The 20,132-nt window shown below is 41.9% G+C and overlaps 1 protein-coding gene across 1 annotated transcript in view; it reads left to right on the top strand.

The window, feature by feature from the left end:
* Positions 1–20,132, top strand: part of mi (cyclin E-interacting protein minus) — a 348,571-nt gene that overhangs the window by 254,949 nt on the left and 73,490 nt on the right. Inside the window, exon 12 of the mRNA XM_071675810.1 lies at positions 14,387–14,521. Within this exon, the coding sequence (XP_071531911.1) occupies positions 14,387–14,521 (135 nt within the window). The remainder of the gene's footprint in view (positions 1–14,386; positions 14,522–20,132) is intronic.

Here is a 20,132-nt window from a genome sequence, read left to right as displayed (position 1 = left end):
GGTTGCGAGGCGTGGGCTATAGATAGAGTTGTGTGGAGGAGGGTGGATGTGCTGGAAATGAGATGTTCGAGGACAATATGTGGTGTGAGGTGGTTTGATCGAGTAAGTAATAATAGGGGTAAGAGATATGTGTGGTAATAAAAAGAGCATGGTTGAGAGAGCAGAAGAGTGTGTTTTGAAATGGTTTGGTCACATGAGTGAGGAAAGATTGACCAAGAGGATATATGTGTCAGAGGTGGAGGGAACGAGGAGAAGTGGGAGACGAAAATGGCGGTGGAAAGATAGAGTGAAAAAGATTTTGAGTGATCGGGGCCTGAACATGCAGGAGGGTGAAAGGCGTGCAAGGAATAGAGTGAATTGGAATGATGTGGTATACCAGGGTTGACATGCTGTCAATGGGTTGAACCAGGGCGTGTGAAGCGTCTGGGGTAAATCATAGAAAGTTCTGTGGGGTCTGGATGTGGAAAGGGAGCTGTGATTTCAGTGCTTTATACATGACATCTAGAGACTGAATGTGAATGAATGTGGCCTTTGTTGTCTTTTCCTTGCGCTACCTCACATACATGCAGGGGGAGGGGGTTGTTATTTCATGTGTGGCGGGGTGGCGATGGGAATTACTAAAGGCAGACAGTAATAATTATATACATGTGTATATATGTCTGTGTGTGTATATATATATGTATACATTGAGCTGTATAGGTATGTATATTTGCGTGTGTGGACGTGTATGTATATACATGTGTATATGATTGGGTTGGGCCATTCTTTTGTCTGTTTCCTTGTGCTACCTCGCTAACGTGGGAGACAGCGACAAAGCAAAGTTAATAAATAGATAAACACAGACGTATACATATATACACATGTACATATTCATACTTGTTGCCTTCATCCATTCCTGGCGTTACCCCACCCCACAGGAAATGGCATTGGTACCGACCTTGCTTCAGTGAGGCAGCGCTATGAAAACAGACAAAAAAGGCATTTCACAAGCCCTGATTTTAGTCCATTGACAGAACATCAACTCTGGTGTATTATCATTATTTCATAGTAGCATTATAATACATGATTGCTGTTTCCCACATCAGGAAGGTAGTGCCAAGAAACAGATGAAGAATGGCCTATCTATTCATATGCAAATATATATAAATGAACGCCCACATTGGAGGTGGAAGGATGGAGTGAAAAAGATTTTGAGCGATTGGGGCCTGAACATGCAGGAGGGTGAAAGGCATGCAAGGAATAGAGTAAATTGGAACGATGTGGTATACCGGGGTCAACATGCTGTCCATGGATTGAACCAGGGCATGTGAATCATCTGGTGTAAACCATAGAAAGTTTTGTGGGTCCTGGATGTGGAAAGGGAGCTGTGGTTTCAGTGCATTATACATGACAGCTAGAGACTGAGTGTGAACGAATGTAGCCTTTGTTGTCTTTTCCTGGCGCTACATTGCGCGCGTGCGAGGGGAAGGGGTTGTCATTTCATGTGTGGTGGGGTGGCAACGGGAATGAATAAAGGCAGCAAGTGTAAATTATGTACATGTGTATGTATGTATATGTCTGTGTATGCATCATATGTATACATTGAAAAGTAAGAAATACTTAGAAAAGCAAATGGATTTCTATGTTCGCTGATGATACAGCGCTGGTGGCTGATTCATGTGAGAAACTGCAGAAGCTAGTGACTGAGTTTGGTAAAGTGTGTGGAAGAAGAAAGTTAAGAGTAAATGTGAATAAGAGCAAGGTTATTAGGTACAGTAGGGTTGAGGGTCAAGTCAATTGGGAGGTGAGTTTGAATGGAGAAAAACTGGAGGAAGTAAAGTGTTTTAGATATCTGGGAGTGGATCTGTCAGCGGATGGAACCATGGAAGTGGAAGTGGATCATAGGGTGGGGGAGGGGGCGAAAATTTTGGGAGCCTTGAAAAATGTGTGGAAGTCGAGAACATTATCTCGGAAAGCAAAAATGGGTATGTTTGAAGGAATAGTGGTTCCAACAATGTTGTATGGTTGCGAGGCGTGGGCTATGGATAGAGTTGTGCGCAGGAGGATGGATGTGCTGGAAATGAGATGTTTGAGGACAATGTGTGGTGTGAGGTGGTTTGATCGAGTAAGTAACGTAAGGGTAAGAGAGATGTGTGGAAATAAAAAGAGCGTGGTTGAGAGAGCAGAAGAGGGTGTTTTGAAATGGTTTGGGCACATGGAGAGAATGAGTGAGGAAAGATTGACCAAGAGGATATATGTGTCGGAGGTGGAGGGAACGAGGAGAAGAGGGAGACCAAATTGGAGGTGGAAAGATGGAGTGAAAAAGATTTTGTGTGATCGGGGCCTGAACATGCAGGAGGGTGAAAGGAGGGCAAGGAATAGAGTGAATTGGAGCGATGTGGTATACAGGGGTTGACGTGCTGTCAGTGGAGTGAATCAAGGCATGTGAAGCGTCTGGGGTAAACCATGGAAAGCTGTGTAGGTATGTATATTTGCGTGTGTGGACGTGTGTATGTACATGTGTATGGGGGGGGGTTGGGCCATTTCTTTCGTCTATTTCCTTGCGCTACCTCGCAAACGCGGGAGACAGCGACAAAGTATAAAAAAAAAAAAAAAAAAAAAAAAAAAAATTATGGATCTGGAGAAGGCATATGATAGAGTTGATAGAGATGCTCTGTGGAAGGTTTTAAGAATATATGGTGTGGGGGCAAGTTGTTAGAAGCAGTGAAGATTTTTATCGAGGATGTAAGGCTTGTGTACGTGTAGGAAGAGAGGAAAGTGATTGGTTCTCAGTGAATGTTGGTTTGCGGTAGGGGTGTGTGATGTCTCCATGGTTGTTTGATTTGTTTATGGATGGGGTTGTTAGGGAGGTGAATGCAAGAGTTTTGGAAAGAGGGGCAAGTATGCAGTCTGTTGTGGATGAGAGAGTTTGGAAGTGAGTCAGTTGTTGTTCGCTGATGATACAGCACTAGTGGCTGATTCATGTGAGAGACTGCAGAAGCTAGTGACTGAGTTTGGTAAAGTGTGTGAAAGAAGAAAGCTGAGAGTAAATGTGAATGCGAGCAAGGTTATTAGGTACAGTCATGTTGAGGGACAAGTCAATTGGGAGGTAAGTTTAAATGGAGAAAAACTGGAGGAAGTTAAGTGTTTTAGATATCTGGGAGTGGATTTGGTAGCGGATGGAGCCATGGAAGTGGAAGTGAATCACAGGGTAGGGGAGGGGGCAAAAGTTCTGGGAGTGTTGAAGAATGTGTGGAAGTCAAGAACATTATCTCGGAAAGCAAAAATGGGTATGTTTGAAGGAATAGTGGTTCCAACAATGTTACATGGTTGCGAGGCATGGGCTATAGGTAGAGTTGTGCGGAGGAGGGTGGATGTGCTGGAAATGAGATGTTTGAGGACAAAATGTGGTGTTAGGTGGTTTGATCGAGTAAGTAATTATAGGGTAAGAGAGATGTGTGGTTATAAAAAGAGTGTGGTAGAGAGAGCAGAAGAGGATGTTTTGAAATGGTTTGGTCACATGGAGAGAATGAGTGAGGAAAGATTGACCAAGAGGATATATGTGTCAGAGGTGGAGGGAACGAGGAGAAGTGGGAGACCAAATTGGAGGTGGAAAGATGGAGTGAAACAGATTTTGAGTGATCGGGGCCTGAACATGCAGGAGGGTGAAAGGTATGCAAGGAATAGAGTGAATTGGAATGATGTGGTATACCGGGGTCAACGTGCTGTCATTGGATTGAACCAGAGCATGTGAAGCGTCTGGGGTACACTATGGAAAGTTCTGTGGGGCCTGGACGTGGAAAGGGAGCTGTGGTTTCAGTGCATTATACATGACAGCTAGAGACTGTGTTTGAATGAATGTGGCCTTTGTTGTCTTTTCCCAGCGCTACCTCGCGCACATGCGGGGGGAGGACGTTTTTATTTCATGTGTGGCGGGTGGCGATGGGAATGAATAAAGGCAGAGTGTGAATTATGTACGTGTATATATGTATATGTCTGTGTGTGTATATATATGTATACGTTGAGATGTATAGGTATGTATATTTGCGTGTGTGTGGATGTGTATGTATATACATATGTACATGTGTATATATTTATATGTCTGTGTGTGTATATATATGTATACATTGAGATGTATAGGTATGTATATTTGCGTGTGTGGGCATGTATGTATATACATGTGTATTTGGGTGGGTTGGGCCATTCTTTCGTGTGTTTCCTTGTGCTACCTCGCTAATGTGGGAGACAGCGACAAAGCAAAATATAAATATATATACGTTGAAATGTATAGGTATGTATACGTGTGTGTGTGGAGTGTATTTATATACATTGTGTATGTGGCTGGGTTGGGCCATTCTTTTGTCTGTTTCCTTGCACTACCTTGCTAATGCGGGAGACAGTGACAAAGTATGATGAAGAAATTTAAAAATGCCCACATATGCTCATATACATACTTATACATATTAACATATACATACATACACATTATATACATACTCATGTACACATTCATACTTGCTTGCCTCTATCCATTCCTGTCGCTACCCAACCCTGCAGGAAAACAGCATTGCTATCCCTTGCTTCAGTGAGGCAGCACCAGGAATACAGACAAAAAGGCCACATTCGTTCTCACTCAGTCTCTAGCTGTCATATGTAATGCACCGAAACTACCGCTCTTTGTCCACATTCAGGCCCCACAGACCTTAGCATGGTTTACGCAAGGTTTAGTCCATTGACAGCAAGTCCACTCTGGTATACCACATTATTTTTATTATTATTATTATTATTATTATTATTGTATGTATTATTGTATGTAGCATTTATGGAGGAAGTAAAGTGTTTTAGATATCTGGGAGTGGATCTGGCAGCGGATGGAACCATGGAAGCGGAAGTGAATCATAGGGATTGGGGAGGGGGCGAAAATCCTGGGAGCCTTGAAGAATGTGTGGAAGTCGAGAACATTGTCTCGGAAAGCAAAAATGGGTATGTTTGAAGGAATAGTGGTTCCAACAATGTTGTATGGTTGCGAGGTGTGGGCTATGGATAGAGTTGTGCGCAGGAGGATGGATGTGCTGGAAATGAGATGTTTGAGGACAATGTGTGGTGTGAGGTGGTTTGATCGAGTAAGTAACGTAAGGGTAAGAGAGATGTGTGGAAAGAAAAAGAGCATGGTTGAGAGAGCAGAAGAGGGTGTTTTGAAATGGTTTGGGCTCATGGAGAGAATGAGTGAGGAAAGATTGACCAAGAGGATATATGTGTCGGAGGTGGAGGGAACGAGGAGAAGTGGGAGACCAAATTGGAGTTGGAAAGATGGAGTGAATAAGATTTTGTGTGATCGGGGCCTGAACATGCAGGAGGGTGAAAGGCGGGCAAAGAATAGAGTGAATTGGATCGATGTGGTATACCTGGGTTGACGTGCTGTCAGTGGATTGAATCAGGGCATGTGAAGCGTCTGGGGTAAACCATGGAAAGTTGTGTGGGGCCTGGATGTGGAAAGGGAGCTGTGGTTCGGGCATTATTGCGTGACAGCTGGAGACTGAGTGTGAACGAATGTGGCCTTTGTTGTCTTTTCCTAGTGCTACCTGGCACACATGAGGGGGGAGGGGGATGGTATTCCATGTGTGGCGAGGTGGCGATGGGAATGAATAGGGGCAGACAGTGTGAATTGTGTGCATGGGTATATATGTATGTGTCTGTGTGTGTATATATATGTGTACATTGAGATGTATAGGTATGTATATTTGCGTGTGTGTGTGTACATTGTGTATGGGGGTGGGTTGTGCCATTTCTTTCGTCTGTTTCCTTGCGCTACCTCACAAACGCGGGAGACAGCGACAAAGCAAAATAAATATATATAAGATAAATAATTTATGGATCTGGAGAAGGCATATGATAGAGTTGATAGAGATGCTCTGTGGAAGGTACTAAGAATATATGGTGTGGGAGGCAAGTTGTTAGAAGCAGTGAAAAGTTTTTATCGAGGATGTAAGGCATGTGTACGTGTAGGAAGAGAGGAAAGTGATTGGTTCTCAGTGAATGTAGGTTTGCGGCAGGGGTGTGTGATGTCTCCATGGTTGTTTAATTTGTTTATGGATGGGGTTGTTAGGGAGGTGAATGCAAGAGTTTTGGTAAGAGGGGCAAGTTTGCAGTCTGTTGTGGATGAGAGAGCTTGGGAAGTGAGTCAGTTGTTGTTCACTGTTGATACAGCGCTGGTGGCTGATTCATGTGAGAAACTGCAGAAGCAGGGGACTGAGTTTGGTAAAGTGTGTGAAAGAAGAAAGTTAAGAGTAAATGTGAATAAGAGCAAGGTTATTAGGTACAGTAGGGTTGAGGGTCAAGTCAATTGGGAGGTAAGTTTGAATGGAGAAAAACTGGAGGAAGTAAAGTGTTTTAGATATCTGGGAGTGGATTTGGCAGCGGATGGAACTATGGAAATAGAAGTGAATCATATGGTGGGGGAGGGGGCGAAAATCCTGGGTGCCTTGAAGAATGTGTGGAAGTCGAGAACATTATCTCGGAAAGCAAAAATGGGTATGTTTGAAGGAATAGTGGTTACAACAATGTTGTATGGTTACGAGATGTGGGCTATGGATAGAGTTGTGCGCAGGAGGGTGGATGTGCTGGAAATGAGATGTTTGAGGACAATATGTGGTGTGAGGTGGTTTGATCGAGTAAGTAATGTAAGGGTAAGAGATGTGTGGAAATAAAAAGAGCGTGGTTGAGAGAGCAGAAGAGGGTGTTTTGAAATGGTTTGGTCACATGGAGAGAATGAGTGAGGAAAGATTGACCAAGAGGATAAATGTGTCGGAGGTGGAGGGAACGAGGAGAAGTGGGAGACCAAATTGGAAGTGGAAAGATGGAGTGGAAAAGATTTTGAGTGATCGGGGCTTGAACATTCAGGAGGGTGAAAGGCGGGACAAGGAATAGAGTGAATTGGATCGATGTGGTATACCGGGGTCGACGTGATGTCAATGGATTGAATCAGGGCATGTGAAGCATCTGGGGTAAACCATGGAAAGTTGTGTGGGGCCTGGATGTGGAAAGGGAGCTGTGGTTTCGGGCATTATTGCATGACAGCTAGAGACTGAGTGTGAATGAATGGGGCCTTTGTTGTCTTTTCCTAGCGCTACCTCACACACATGAGAGGGGAGGGGGATGTTATTCCATGTGTGGAGAGGTGGCGATGGGAATGAATAAAGGCAGACAGTGTGAATTGTGTGCATGTGTATATATGTATGTGTTTGTGTGTGTATATATATGTGTACATTGAGATGTATGGGTATGTATATTTGTGTGTGTGTGGACGTGTTTGTATATACATGTGTATGGGGGTGGGTTGGGCCATTTCGTCTGTTTCCTTGCGCTACCTCACAAACGCGGGAGACAGTGAGAAAGCAAAATAAATAAATAATTATTATTATATCATTATTTTTTTTTTTTTTGTCTCCCGCGTTTGCGAGGTAGCGCAAGGAAACAGACGAAAGAAATGGCCCAACCCACCCCCATACACATGTATATACATACGTCCGCACACGCAAATATACATACCTACACAGCTTTCCATGGTTTACCCCAGACGCTTCACATGCCCTGATTCAATCCACTGACAGCACGTCAACCCCAGTATACCACATCGATCCAATTCACTCTACTCCTTGCCCTCCTTTCACCCTCCTGCATGTTCAGGCCCCGATCACATAAAATCTTTTTCACTCCATCTTTCCACCTCCAATTTGGTCTCCCACTTCTCCTCGTTCCCTCCACCTCCGACACATATATCCTCTTTGTCAATCTTTCCTCACTCATTCTCTCCATGTGCCCAAACCATTTCAAAACACCCTCTTCTGCTCTCTCAACCACGCTCTTTTTATTTCCACACATCTCTCTTACCCTTACGTTACTTACTCGATCAAACCACCTCACACCACTCATTGTCCTCAAACATCTCATTTCCAGCACATCCATCCTCCTGCGCACAACTCTATCCTTAGCCCACGCCTCGCAACCATACAACATTGTTGGAACCACTATTCCTTCAAACATAGCCATTTTTGCTTTCTGAGATAATGTTCTCGACTTCCACACATTCTTCAAGGCTCCCAGGATTTTCGCCCCCTCCCCCACCCTATGATCCACTTCCGCTTCCATGGTTCCATCCGCTGCCAGATCCACTCCCAGATATCTAAAACACTTTACTTCCTCCAGTTTTTCTCCATTCAAACTTACCTCCCAATTGACTTGACCCTCAACCCTACTGTACCTAATAACCTTGCTCTTATTCACATTTACTCTTAACTTTCTTCTTTCACACACTTTACCAAACTCAGTCACCAGCTTCTGCAGTGTCTCACATGAATCAGCCACCAGCGCTGTATCATCAGCGAACAACAACTGACTCACTTCCCAAGCTCTCATCCCCAACAGACTTCATACTTGCCCCTCTTTCCAAAACTCTTGTATTCACCTCCCTAACAACCCCATCCATAAACAAATTAAACAACCATGGAGACATCACACACCCCTGCCGCAAACCTACATTCACTGAGAACCAATCACTTTCCTCTCTTCCTACACGTACACATGCCTTACATCCTCGATAAAAACTTTTCACTGCTTCTAACAACTTGCCTCCCACACCATATATTCTTAATACCTTCCACAGAGCATCTCTATCAACTCTATCATATGCCTTCTCCAGATCCATAAATGCTACATACAAATCCATTTATTATTATTATTATTATTATTATTATTATTATTTTTATACTTTGTCACTGTCTCCTGCGTTAGTGAGGTAGTGCAAGGAAACAGATTGAAGAATGGCCAAACCCATCCACATACGCATGTATATACACTTCCACACACAGCACGTATACATACCTATATATGTACATCTCAACGTATACATATATATATAGACACACAGACATATACATATATACACATGTACATAATTCATACTGTCTGCCCTAATTCATTCCTGTCGCCACCCTACCACACATGAAATGACAACCCCCTCCCCTCCCCCCGCATGTGCATGAGATAGTGCTCGGTAAAGACAGCAAAGGCCACATTCGTTCATACTTAGTCTTTAGCTGTGATGTATGATGCACCGAGACCACAGCTCCCTTTCCACATCCAGGCCCCACAAAACATTCCATGGTTTACCCCAGATGCTTCACATGCCCTGGTTCAATCCATTGACAGCACATCGACCCCGGTATACCACATCGTTCCAATTCACTCTATTCCTTGCACGCCTTTCATCCTCCTGCATGTTCAATCCCCGATCACTCAAAATCTTTTTCACTTCATCTTTCCACCTCCAATTTGGTCTCCCACTTCTCCTCGTTCCCTCCATCTCTGACACATATATCCTCTTTGTCAATCTTTCCTACCTCATTCTCTCCATGTGACCAAACCAATTCAAAACACCCTCTTCTGCTCTCTCAACCACCCTTTTTATTACCACACATCTCTCTTACTCTTTCATTACTTACTTGATTAAACCACCTCTCACCACATATTGTCCTCAAACATCTCATCTCCAGCACATCCACCCACCTCTGCACAACTCTATCTATAGCCCATGCCTCGCAACCATATAACATTGTTGGAACCACTATTCCTTCAGTCATACCCATTTTTGCTTTCCAAGATAACGTTCTCAACTTCCACACATTTTTCAATGCACTCAGAACTTTCGCCCCCTCCCCTACCCTATCATTTACTTCCACTTCCATGGTTCCATCTACTGCCAAATCAACTCCCAAACATCTAAAACACTTCACTTCCTCCAGTTTTTCTCCATTCAAACTCATCTTCCAGTCGACTTGTCCCTCAACCCTACTGTACCTAATAATCTTGCTCTTATTCACATTTACTATCAGCTTTCTTCTTTCGCACACTTTACCAAACTCAGTCACCAGCTTCTGCAGTTTCTCACCCGAATCACTCACCAGCGCTGTATCATCAGCGAACACTCATTTCCCAAGCTCTCTCATCCACAACAGACTGCATATTTGCCCCTCTTTCCAAGAACCTTACATTCACCTCCCTAACAACCCCATCCATAAACAAATTAAACAACCATGGAGACATCACGCACCCCTATCGCATACCAACATTCACTGAGAACCAATCAATTTCCTCTCTTCCTACTTGTACACATGCCTTACATCCTCAATAAAAACTTTCCACTGCTTCTAACAACTTACCTCCCACACCATATATTCTTAATACCTTCCATAGAGCATCTCCATCAAGTCTATCATATGCCTTCTCCAGATCCATAAATGCTACATACAAATCCATTTGCTTTTCTAAGTATTTCTCACATACATTCTTCAAAGCAAACACCTGATCCACACATCCTCTACCACTTCTGAAACCACACTGCTCTTCCCCAATCTGATGTTCTGTACATGCCTTCACCCTCTCAATCAATACCCTCCCATATAATTTTCAAGGAATACTCAACAAACTTATACCTCTGTAATTTGAGCACTCACTCTTATCCTCTTTGCCTTTGTACAATGGCACTGTGCAAGCATTCTGCCAGTCCTCAGGCACCTCACCATGAGTCATACATACATTAAATAACCTTACCAACCAGTCAACAATACAGTCACCCCCTTTTTGAATACATTCCACTGCAATACCATCCAAACCCACTGCCTTGCTGGCTTTCATCTTCCACAAAGCTTTTATTACCTCTTCTCTGTTCACCAAATCATTCTCCTTAACCCTCTCACTTTGCACACCACCTCGACCAAAACACCCTATATCTGCCACTCTATCATCAAATGCATTTAACAAAACTTCAAAACACTCACTCCATCTCCTTCTCACATCACCACTACTTGTTATCACCTCCCCATTAGCCCTCTTTCACTGAAGTTCCCATTTGTTCCCTTGTCTTACGCTCTTTATTTACCTCCTTCCAAAGCATCTTTTTATTCTCCCAAAAATTTATGATACTCTCTCACCCCAACTCTCGTTTGCCCTCTTTTTCACCTCTTGCACCTTTCTCTTGACCTCCTGCGTCTTTCTTTTATACTTCTCCCAGTCATTTGCATTATTTCCCTGCAAAAATCATTCAAATGACTCTCTTCTCTTTCACTAATAATCTTACTTCTTCGTCCCACCACTCACTACCCTTTCTAATCTGCCCACCTCCCACACTTCTCATGCCACAAGCATCTTTCACACAAGCCATCACTGCTTCCCTAAATACATCCCATTCCTTCCCCACTCCCCTTACGCCCTTTGTTCTCACCTTTTTCCATTCTGTACTCATTCTGGGGATTGGGGAGAAAGAACTCTTCCTATGCATTCCTCATGTGTCATAGAAGGCGACTAAAGAGGACTGGAGCGCGGGCCTAGAAACCCTCCCCTCCTTGTATTTTAACTTTCTAAACGGGGAAACTGAAGAAGGAGTCACTTGGGGAGTGCTCATCCTTCTTGAAGGATCAGATTGGGGTATCTAAATGTGTGTGGATGTAACCAAGATGAGAAAAAAGGAGAGATTGGTAGTATGTTTGAGGAAAGGAACCTAGATGTTTTGGCTCTAAGTGAAACGAAGCTCAAGGGTAAAGGGGAAGAGTGTTTTGGGAATGTCTTGGGAGTAAAGTCAGGGGTTAGCGAGAGGACAAGAGCAAGGAAAGGAGTAGCACTACTCCTGAAACAGGAGTGGTGGAAGTATGTGGTAGAGTGTAAGAAAGTAAACTCTAGATTGATATGGGTAAAACTGAAAGTGGATGGAGAGAGATGGGTGATTATTGGTGCATATGCACCTGGGCATGAGAAGAAAGACCATGAGAGGCAAGTGTTTTGGGAGCAGCTGAGTGAAATTGTTAGTAGTTTCGACTCATGAGACTGAGTTATAGTGATGAGTGATTTGAATGCAAAGGTGAGTAATGTGGCAGTTGAGGGAATAATTGGTGTACATTGGGTGTTCCGTGTTGTAAATGGAAATGGTGAAGAGCTTGTAGATTTATGTGCTGAAAAAGGACTGGTGATTGGGAATAACTGGTTTAAAAAGAGAGATATACATAAGTATATGTATGTAAGTAGGAGCGATTGCCAGAGAGCGTTATTGGATTACGTGTTGATTGATAGGCGTGCGAAAGAGAGACTTCTGGATGTTAATGTGCTGAGAGGTGCAATTGGAGGGATGTTTGATCATTATATTGTGGAGGCAAAGGTAAAGATTTTTAGAGGTTTTGAGAAAAGAAGAGAGAATGTCAGGGTGAAGAGAGTGGTGAAAGTAAGTGAGCTTGGGAAGGAGACGTGTGTGAGGAAGTACTAGGAGAGACTGAGTACAGAATAGAAAAAGGTGAGAACAAAGGAGGTAAGGGAAATGGGGGAGGAATGGGATATATTTAGGGAAGCAGTGATGGCTCGTGGCATGAGAAGTGTGGGAGGTGGGCAGATTAGAAAGGGCAATGAGTGGTGGGATGAAGAATTAGGATTGTTATTATTATTATTATTATTATTATTATTATTATTTTTTTTTTTTTCCACTGTCTCCTGCGTTTGCAAGGTAGCGCAAGGAAACAGACGAAAAAAATGGCCCAACCCACCCCCATACACATGTATATACATACGTCCACACATGCAAGTATACATACCTACACAGCTTTCCATGGTTTACCCCAGACGCTTCACATGCCCTGATTCAATCCACTGACAGCATGTCAACCCCGGTATACCACATCGCTCCAATTCACTCTATTCCTTGCCCTCCTTTCACCCTCCTGCATGTTCAGGCCCCGATCACACAAAATCTTTTTCACTCCATCTTTCCACCTCCAATTTGGTCTCCCACTTCTCCTCGTTCCCTCCACCTCCGACACATATATCCTCTTGGTCAATCTTTCCTCACTCATTCTCTCCATGTGCCCAAACCATTTCAAAACACCCTCTTCTGCTCTCTCAACCACACTCTTTTTATTTCCACACATCTCTCTTACCCTTACGTTACTTACTCGATCAAACCACCTCACACCACACATTGTCCCCAAACATCTCATTTCCAGCACATCCATCCTCCTGCACACAACTCTATCCATAGCCCACGCCTCGCAACCATACAACATTGTTGGAACCACTATTCCTTCAAACATACCCATTTTTGCTTTCCGAGATAATGTTCTCAACTTCCACACATTCTTCAAGGCTCCCAGAATTTTCGCCCCCTCCCCCACCCTATGATCCACTTCCGCTTCCATTGTTCCATCTGCTGCCAGATCCACTCCCAGATATCTAAAACACTTTACTTCCTCCAGTTTTTCTCCATTCAAACTTACCTCCCAATTGACTTGACCCTCAACCCTACTGTACCTAACTACCTTGCTCTTATTCACATTTACTCTTAACTTTCTTCTTTCACACACTTTACCAAACTCAGTCACCAGCTTCTGCAGTTTCTCACATGAATCAGCCACCAGTGCTGTATCATCAGCGAACAACAACTGATTCACTTCCCAAGCTCTCTCATCCCCAACAGACTTCATACTTGCCCCTCTTTCCAAAACTCTTGCATTCACCTCCCTAACAACCCCATCCATAAACAAATTAAACAACCATGGAGACATCACACACCCCTGCCGCAAACCTGCATTCACTGAGAACCAATCACTTTCCTCTCTTCCTACACGTACACATGCCTTACATCCTCGATAAAAACTTTTCACTGCTTCTAACAACTTGTCTCCCACACCATATATTCTTAATACCTTCCACAGAGCATCTCTATCAACTCTATCATATGCCTTCTCCAGATCCATAAATGCTACATACAAATCCATTTGCTTTTCTAAGTATTTCTCACATACATTCTTCAAAGCAAACACCTGATCCACACATCCTCTACCACTTCTGAAACCACACTGCTCTTCCCCAATCTGATGCTCTGTACATGCCTTCACCCTCTCAATCAATACCCTCCCATATAATTTACCAGGAATACTCAACAAACTTATACCTCTGTAATTTGAGCACTCACTTTTATCCCCTTTGCCTTTGGACAATGGCACTATGCACTATGTACTTGTTATTATTATTATTATTATTATTATTATTATTATTATTATTATTAATTTTTTTTAATTTTCCAAAAGAAGGAACAGAAAATTGGGCCAGGTGAGGGTATTCCCTCAAAGGCCCAGTCCTCTGTTCTTAACGCTACCTCGCTAATGCGGGAAATGGCGAATAGTTTGAAAGAAAGAAAAAGAAAGAGTATTATTATTATTATTATTATAATTATTATTATCATTATTATTATTATCATCATTATTATTAATATTATTATTATTATTATTTTTATTGTTATTATTATTATTATTATTATTATTATTATTATTATTATTATTATTATTGTTATTATTATTTTTATTATTTTCAGGGGATCTGCTTGGAGGACTTGCTCCACCTCCACCCTCTGAAGCCTTTCTCACCCTTGAAGCTGCTCAGCTCACCAGACTATTCAAAAAGAGTGGTCAGCCAGCTGACAGAATTAGACACAAAATGACTAAACATGGTCAGTTATTATTTATTGTTCGTAGCCATTGGTAAGAATACTTGAAAGATGATTAGAAAAATTTAAAAGATAAACCTTATATATTTGGATAACTGGAATTTTTAAGATCAAATTCCTGAGCAAAATGTAGGGAGTCAACTTGTACATAAGTAACATTTTCAAGAGGTTGAAATTCATGCTTGAATTCATTCATACTGTTGTTTTGAAACATGAAAATATTTTCCAGTCAGTATCATCATGCTCTACTGTGCCTTAGGCTTACATACTGTCATCTAGGGTATCTACTTCCTGAAAGCTAGTTATGATTTCAGTTGTCTCAGCAAAGATGGCCTAACCTCCTTATACAAGTACACAACTGAATTTCTGGCAATTGGTGGTTCGGCACCTCCTTTAGTCTGGACAAAATTACATTAGGGACCTTGCATTTATTACGGCCACCAGACTAGATTACTGGGCGGCCACAGATGATGTTGTGTGTAGGGTGTGCTTATTTACATTTTTTACACAGCACTTGTTGGTGGTGATACCGCATTTGTGAGATTCTTAGCTTATTTTGCTTAAATTTAATGCTAACTATTGCTTTTAAGACATATGACAGTGTCACTCGTGGTGTCAGACGTAAACACCAGTCCATATCAATCCAAGATAAAGTAGAACTGTTGAAAAAAATGGGCCATGGTGTTTCGGTGTGTAAGCTGTGTGACATTTACAATATTGGTTCATCAACTGTTTATGATATAAAGAAGTAAAGGGAGAAAATATTGAAATTCTATGCAGACAGCAATTCCAAGATTAGAAAAACTATGAAAAATGGGAAGAGTACTTAGCACGATAGAGTGATGTTGGTTTCAACAGCATCGGAGTGATTGAGTGGGCTTGTCAGGTAGCATGATAATGGACCAGGCTAAGTTGTTCCATAAAGAACTTGAATTACAACATGGCCTCAAAGATTCAAGAAGCGTCATAGAATTTCCATGAATGAAGGGTTAAACCACTCTCAAGTGTCTCCGTGATTCATTTGTGATAACTTGTTCAAAGTCATTGGTGTCAGAGAGTCCATTTCAGTAAAACATGCTTATCATTTTTTTACTGTAACACCTTTGAAATCATTTTTGCAACTATATTAATGAGAACTGTGAATTCTGCCTCACACTAATTTTATTTCTTTATATTTTGCTTTGTCGCTGTCTCCCGTGTTAGCGAGGTAGCGCAAGGAAACAGACGAAAGAATGGCCCAACCCACCCACATACGCATGTATATACATACACGTCCACACATGCAAATATACATCCACGTCCACACGCGCAAATATACATACCTATACATCTCAATGTATACATATATATATATACACACACAGACATATACATATATACACATGTACATGATTCATACTGTCTGCCTTTATTCATTCCCATCACCACCTCGCTACACATGGAATAACAACCCCCTCCCCCTCATGTGTGCAAGGTAGCTCTAGGAAAAGACAACAAAGGCCCCATTCGTTCACACTCAGTCTCTAGCTGTCATGTAATAATGCACTGAAACCACAGCTCCCTTTCCACATCCAGGCTGCACAGAACTTTCCATGGTTTACCCCAGACGCTTCACATGCCCTGGATCAATCCATTGACAGCACGTCGATCGTTCCAATTCACTCTATTCCTTGCATGCCTGTCACCCTCCTGCATGTTCAGGCCCTGATCACTCAAAGTCTTTTTCACTCCATCTTTCCACCTCCAGTTTGGTCTCCCACTTCTTGTTCCCTCCACCTCTGACACATGTATCCTCTTGGTCAATCTTTCCTCACTCATTCTCTCCATGTGACCAAACCATTTCAAAACACCCTCTTCTGCTCTCTCAACCACACTCTTTTTATTACCACACATCTATCTTACCCTGTTATTACTTACTTGATCAAACCACCTCACACCACATATTGTCCTCAAACATCTCATTTCCAGCACATACACCCTCCTGCGCACAACTCTATCTATAGCCAATGCCTCGCAACCATACAACATTGTTGGAACCACTATTCCTTCAAACATAGCCATTTTTGCTTTCCGAGATAATGTTCTCGACTTCCATACATTCTTCAAGGCTCCCAAAATTTTCGCCTCCTCCCCCACCCTATGATTCACTTCTGCTTCCATGGTTTCATCCGCTGCCAAATCCACTCCCAGATATCTCAAACACTTCACTTCCTCCAGTTTTTCTCCATTGAAACTTACCTCCCAATTGACTTGACCCTCAACCCTACTGTACCTAATAACCTTGCTCTTGTTCACATTTACTCTCAACTTTCTTCTTTCATTTACCAAACTCAGTCACCAGCGTCTGCAGTTTCTCACATGAATCAGCCACCAGTGCTATATCATCAGCGAACAACAACTGACTCATTTCCCAAGCTCTCTCATCTACAACAGACTGCATACTTGCCCCTCTTTCCAAAACTCTTGCATTCACCTCCCTAACAACCCCATCCATAAACAAATTAAACAACCATGGAGACATCACACACCCCTACCGCAAACCTACATTCACTGAGAACCAATCACTTTCCTCTCTTCCTACATGTACACATGCCTTACATCCACGATAAAAACTTTTCACTGCTTCTAACAACTTGCCTCCTGCACCATATATTCTTAATACCTTCCACAGAGCATCTCTATCAACTCTATCATATGCCTTCTCCAGATTCATAAATGCTACATACAAATCCATTTGCTTTTCTAGTATTTCTCATAGGTATTATAACTGTTACTGTCACTTTTATACCACTGAAAAGTATGAAAGCCAAAGCACTGGCTTCTATTTTCACCTTTATATTGCCATTGTCCTAGCCCATTTGAATATGGACAAATTTTTCACTTTTATTGAATCAGCTTTAAACTTCGTTTTCTATAGTGAAAAATACTGTATTATTCTAAATTGAATTTTAGAATAAGCAAGAAAAACAATTCACATACTCACACTTGCATATACATAATTTTGTTATATTTGTTTACAGTTTTTTATGTTAGTAAGGTAGCACCAGAAACATGAAGAATCGGTCTCATTTGTTCACATTCACTCTTTATCTGTCATGTATAATGCACAGAAACTAGAGGCCTCTGTCTACAACCAGACCCCCCACACCTTTCCATGGTTTCCCCTGACTGCTTCATATGCCTTGCCTCACCCCATGAAGGACACGTTGCCCCCTTGATACTAAGTTGCTTCAATTCACTTTATCCCTTGCACACCTCACACTCTTCAGCATGTTTAGGCCTCAAATAATCTGTCTTTCTTTCCATCCTTGTACCTCCTCCTTAGTTTATCCCTTTTCCTTATTCCCTCCACTTCCGACACATCCTCTCCATATGCTCAGAGCATTTAAGCACACTTTTGATAGTTCTTTCATACATAGTCCTCTTACTTACATGCTTCCTTCCTTCCTTCCTTCCTTACTTACATATTTACTTACTTACTTACTTACTCTTTCCTATCAATACTAACTCAATAAACCCTCCTCACATCACACATTGTATGCACACATTTAATTTCCAATATATTCACCTTCTGTGTTTTGTCATGTGAGACCCATGCCTCATATTTTTACAACAGTATCAGGACTACTACTATACCATCATACTTAACCATCTTTACCCTCATAACTAGTGACCTCTCTTTCCACACTCACATTCCTAAATGCATCCAAGACCTTTACACTCCCATCACCAACCCTATGGGTCACTTCACTTCCCATGATATCTTTCTTTGCCATGGCCACACTCATGTATCTGCAAACACTTTGCTGCCTCCAGGTTCTCTCCATTCAAATTCACACCCCAACAAGCTTATTTCTTTTGCCCTTTAAACCTAATACTCTTGCTTTTATTTGCATTACTCTCAACTTTCTTCATTCACACACTCTCCAAAACCGAAAAACCATCTTTTGTTTCTCACTCAAATTTGCTGCCATTACTTTGTCATCAGCAAACAGTAACAGACTCACCTCCTAGGCACCCTAACCCAAGACAGACTACAAACCTTTCTTTCTCCCCAAAACCTTCACATTTATCTCATTCATCACCCCATCCATAATTGATTAAATAGCCTTGGTGACATCACACATCCTCTGCCACAGATTCACTTTCATCTGGAACCACATTTTCTCCCATCTTCCTGTTTGCACACGTACTCCTCTATCTTGATAGAAACTCTGCGCTGCCCTGATTGTTTGCCTACCAGTCCTTATATTTGTAACACCCTCTACAAAGCATCTGTGTTGACCCTTTCATGTGCTTTTTCCACCTCTGAAAATGCCATATACAGATCCCTCTGTTTTCTAAGTATTTCTTAGAGAAAATCGTCACAGCAAACACCTGATCCACACATTCTTTTCCACTGTTGAAACCATATTGTTCCTCCCCAGTCTGATGCTCTTTGCATGCCCCCATCCTTTCAAGTCACCACTTGTGGTATATAAGGTACTATAAAAGTTAATCAGAAAGCAAATGGATGACTTCTTGCATAGAAGAAACTACCTAAGTGAGGGAAGACATTGTTTCAGTGAAGAATGGGCATGTGTAGTGAACCTCTCAGTTTTCTGTGATAAGATAAGCTCAGTATTGGACAAAAAGGAAGACTATGCGTTTGTTTGTATCAAGATTGCCAGAAGGTATTTGACATGGGAGCTTGATTAAGTAGCTAAACCACATAGCAGGAATAAGGGAAGACTCTTTTAATGGACAGAAATTTATTTAAGTAGAAGGGAGCAAATGACACATGTTAGGATAACCTTCTCACAATGGGTTGAGATTACTAGCAGAGTGCTGCAGGATTTTGTTTTAGGATCGTTTCTCCCCTTGATCTATATGCTTGTCTTGCCTCTAGAAAGTATGAATTCCAACCAAAATATGTTTGCAGATGATGCAAAGGTCACTAAATTCCAAAGGTAGCGTGATACTTGGTGATGAAGTTTAAGAAGAGTAAATGTAAAGTACAGGGACCTCTTGATTTACATGATAGTTACATTCTTGAAAATGATTGTGTAAATGAAATAATGTAAGTAATGGATATTAGGGGGTTTTGTTATTAATAAGACTGTGCCAATATTTTCTTTCTTTCTTTTAAACTATTCGCTATTTCCCGCGTTAGTGAGGTAGCATTAAGAACAGAGGACTGGGCCTTTGAGGGAATACCCTCACCTGGCCCAATTCTCTGTTCCTTCTTTTGGAAAATTAAAAAAAAACAAGAGGGGAGGATTTCCAGCCCCCCGCTCCCTCCCCTTTTAGTCGCCTTCTACGACACGCAGGGAATACGTGGGAAGTATTCTTAATCCCCTATCCCCAGGGATAAAACTACCATGTACATTTACCAGGAAATATATATTATGATATACATATGAATGGGGTGATGAAGGTAAATGCAAGAGTCATGGAGAGAGGTGCGAGTGTTTAGTCTGTGGGAGATGAGAGGGCTTGGAAGTGAGTCAGTTGTTGTTTGTTGATGATACAGTACTGGTGGCAGATTTAAGTAAAAAACTGAACAAGTTGGTGAATGAGTTTGGGAGTGTATGAGAGGAAAAAAGTTGAGTGTGAATGTAAATAAAAGCAAGGT

This window comes from Panulirus ornatus, chromosome 21, assembly GCF_036320965.1.
Source record: "Panulirus ornatus isolate Po-2019 chromosome 21, ASM3632096v1, whole genome shotgun sequence".
Classification (NCBI taxonomy): Eukaryota; Metazoa; Arthropoda; class Malacostraca; order Decapoda; family Palinuridae; genus Panulirus; species Panulirus ornatus.
This window is presented reverse-complemented; position numbering and strand designations above follow the sequence as displayed.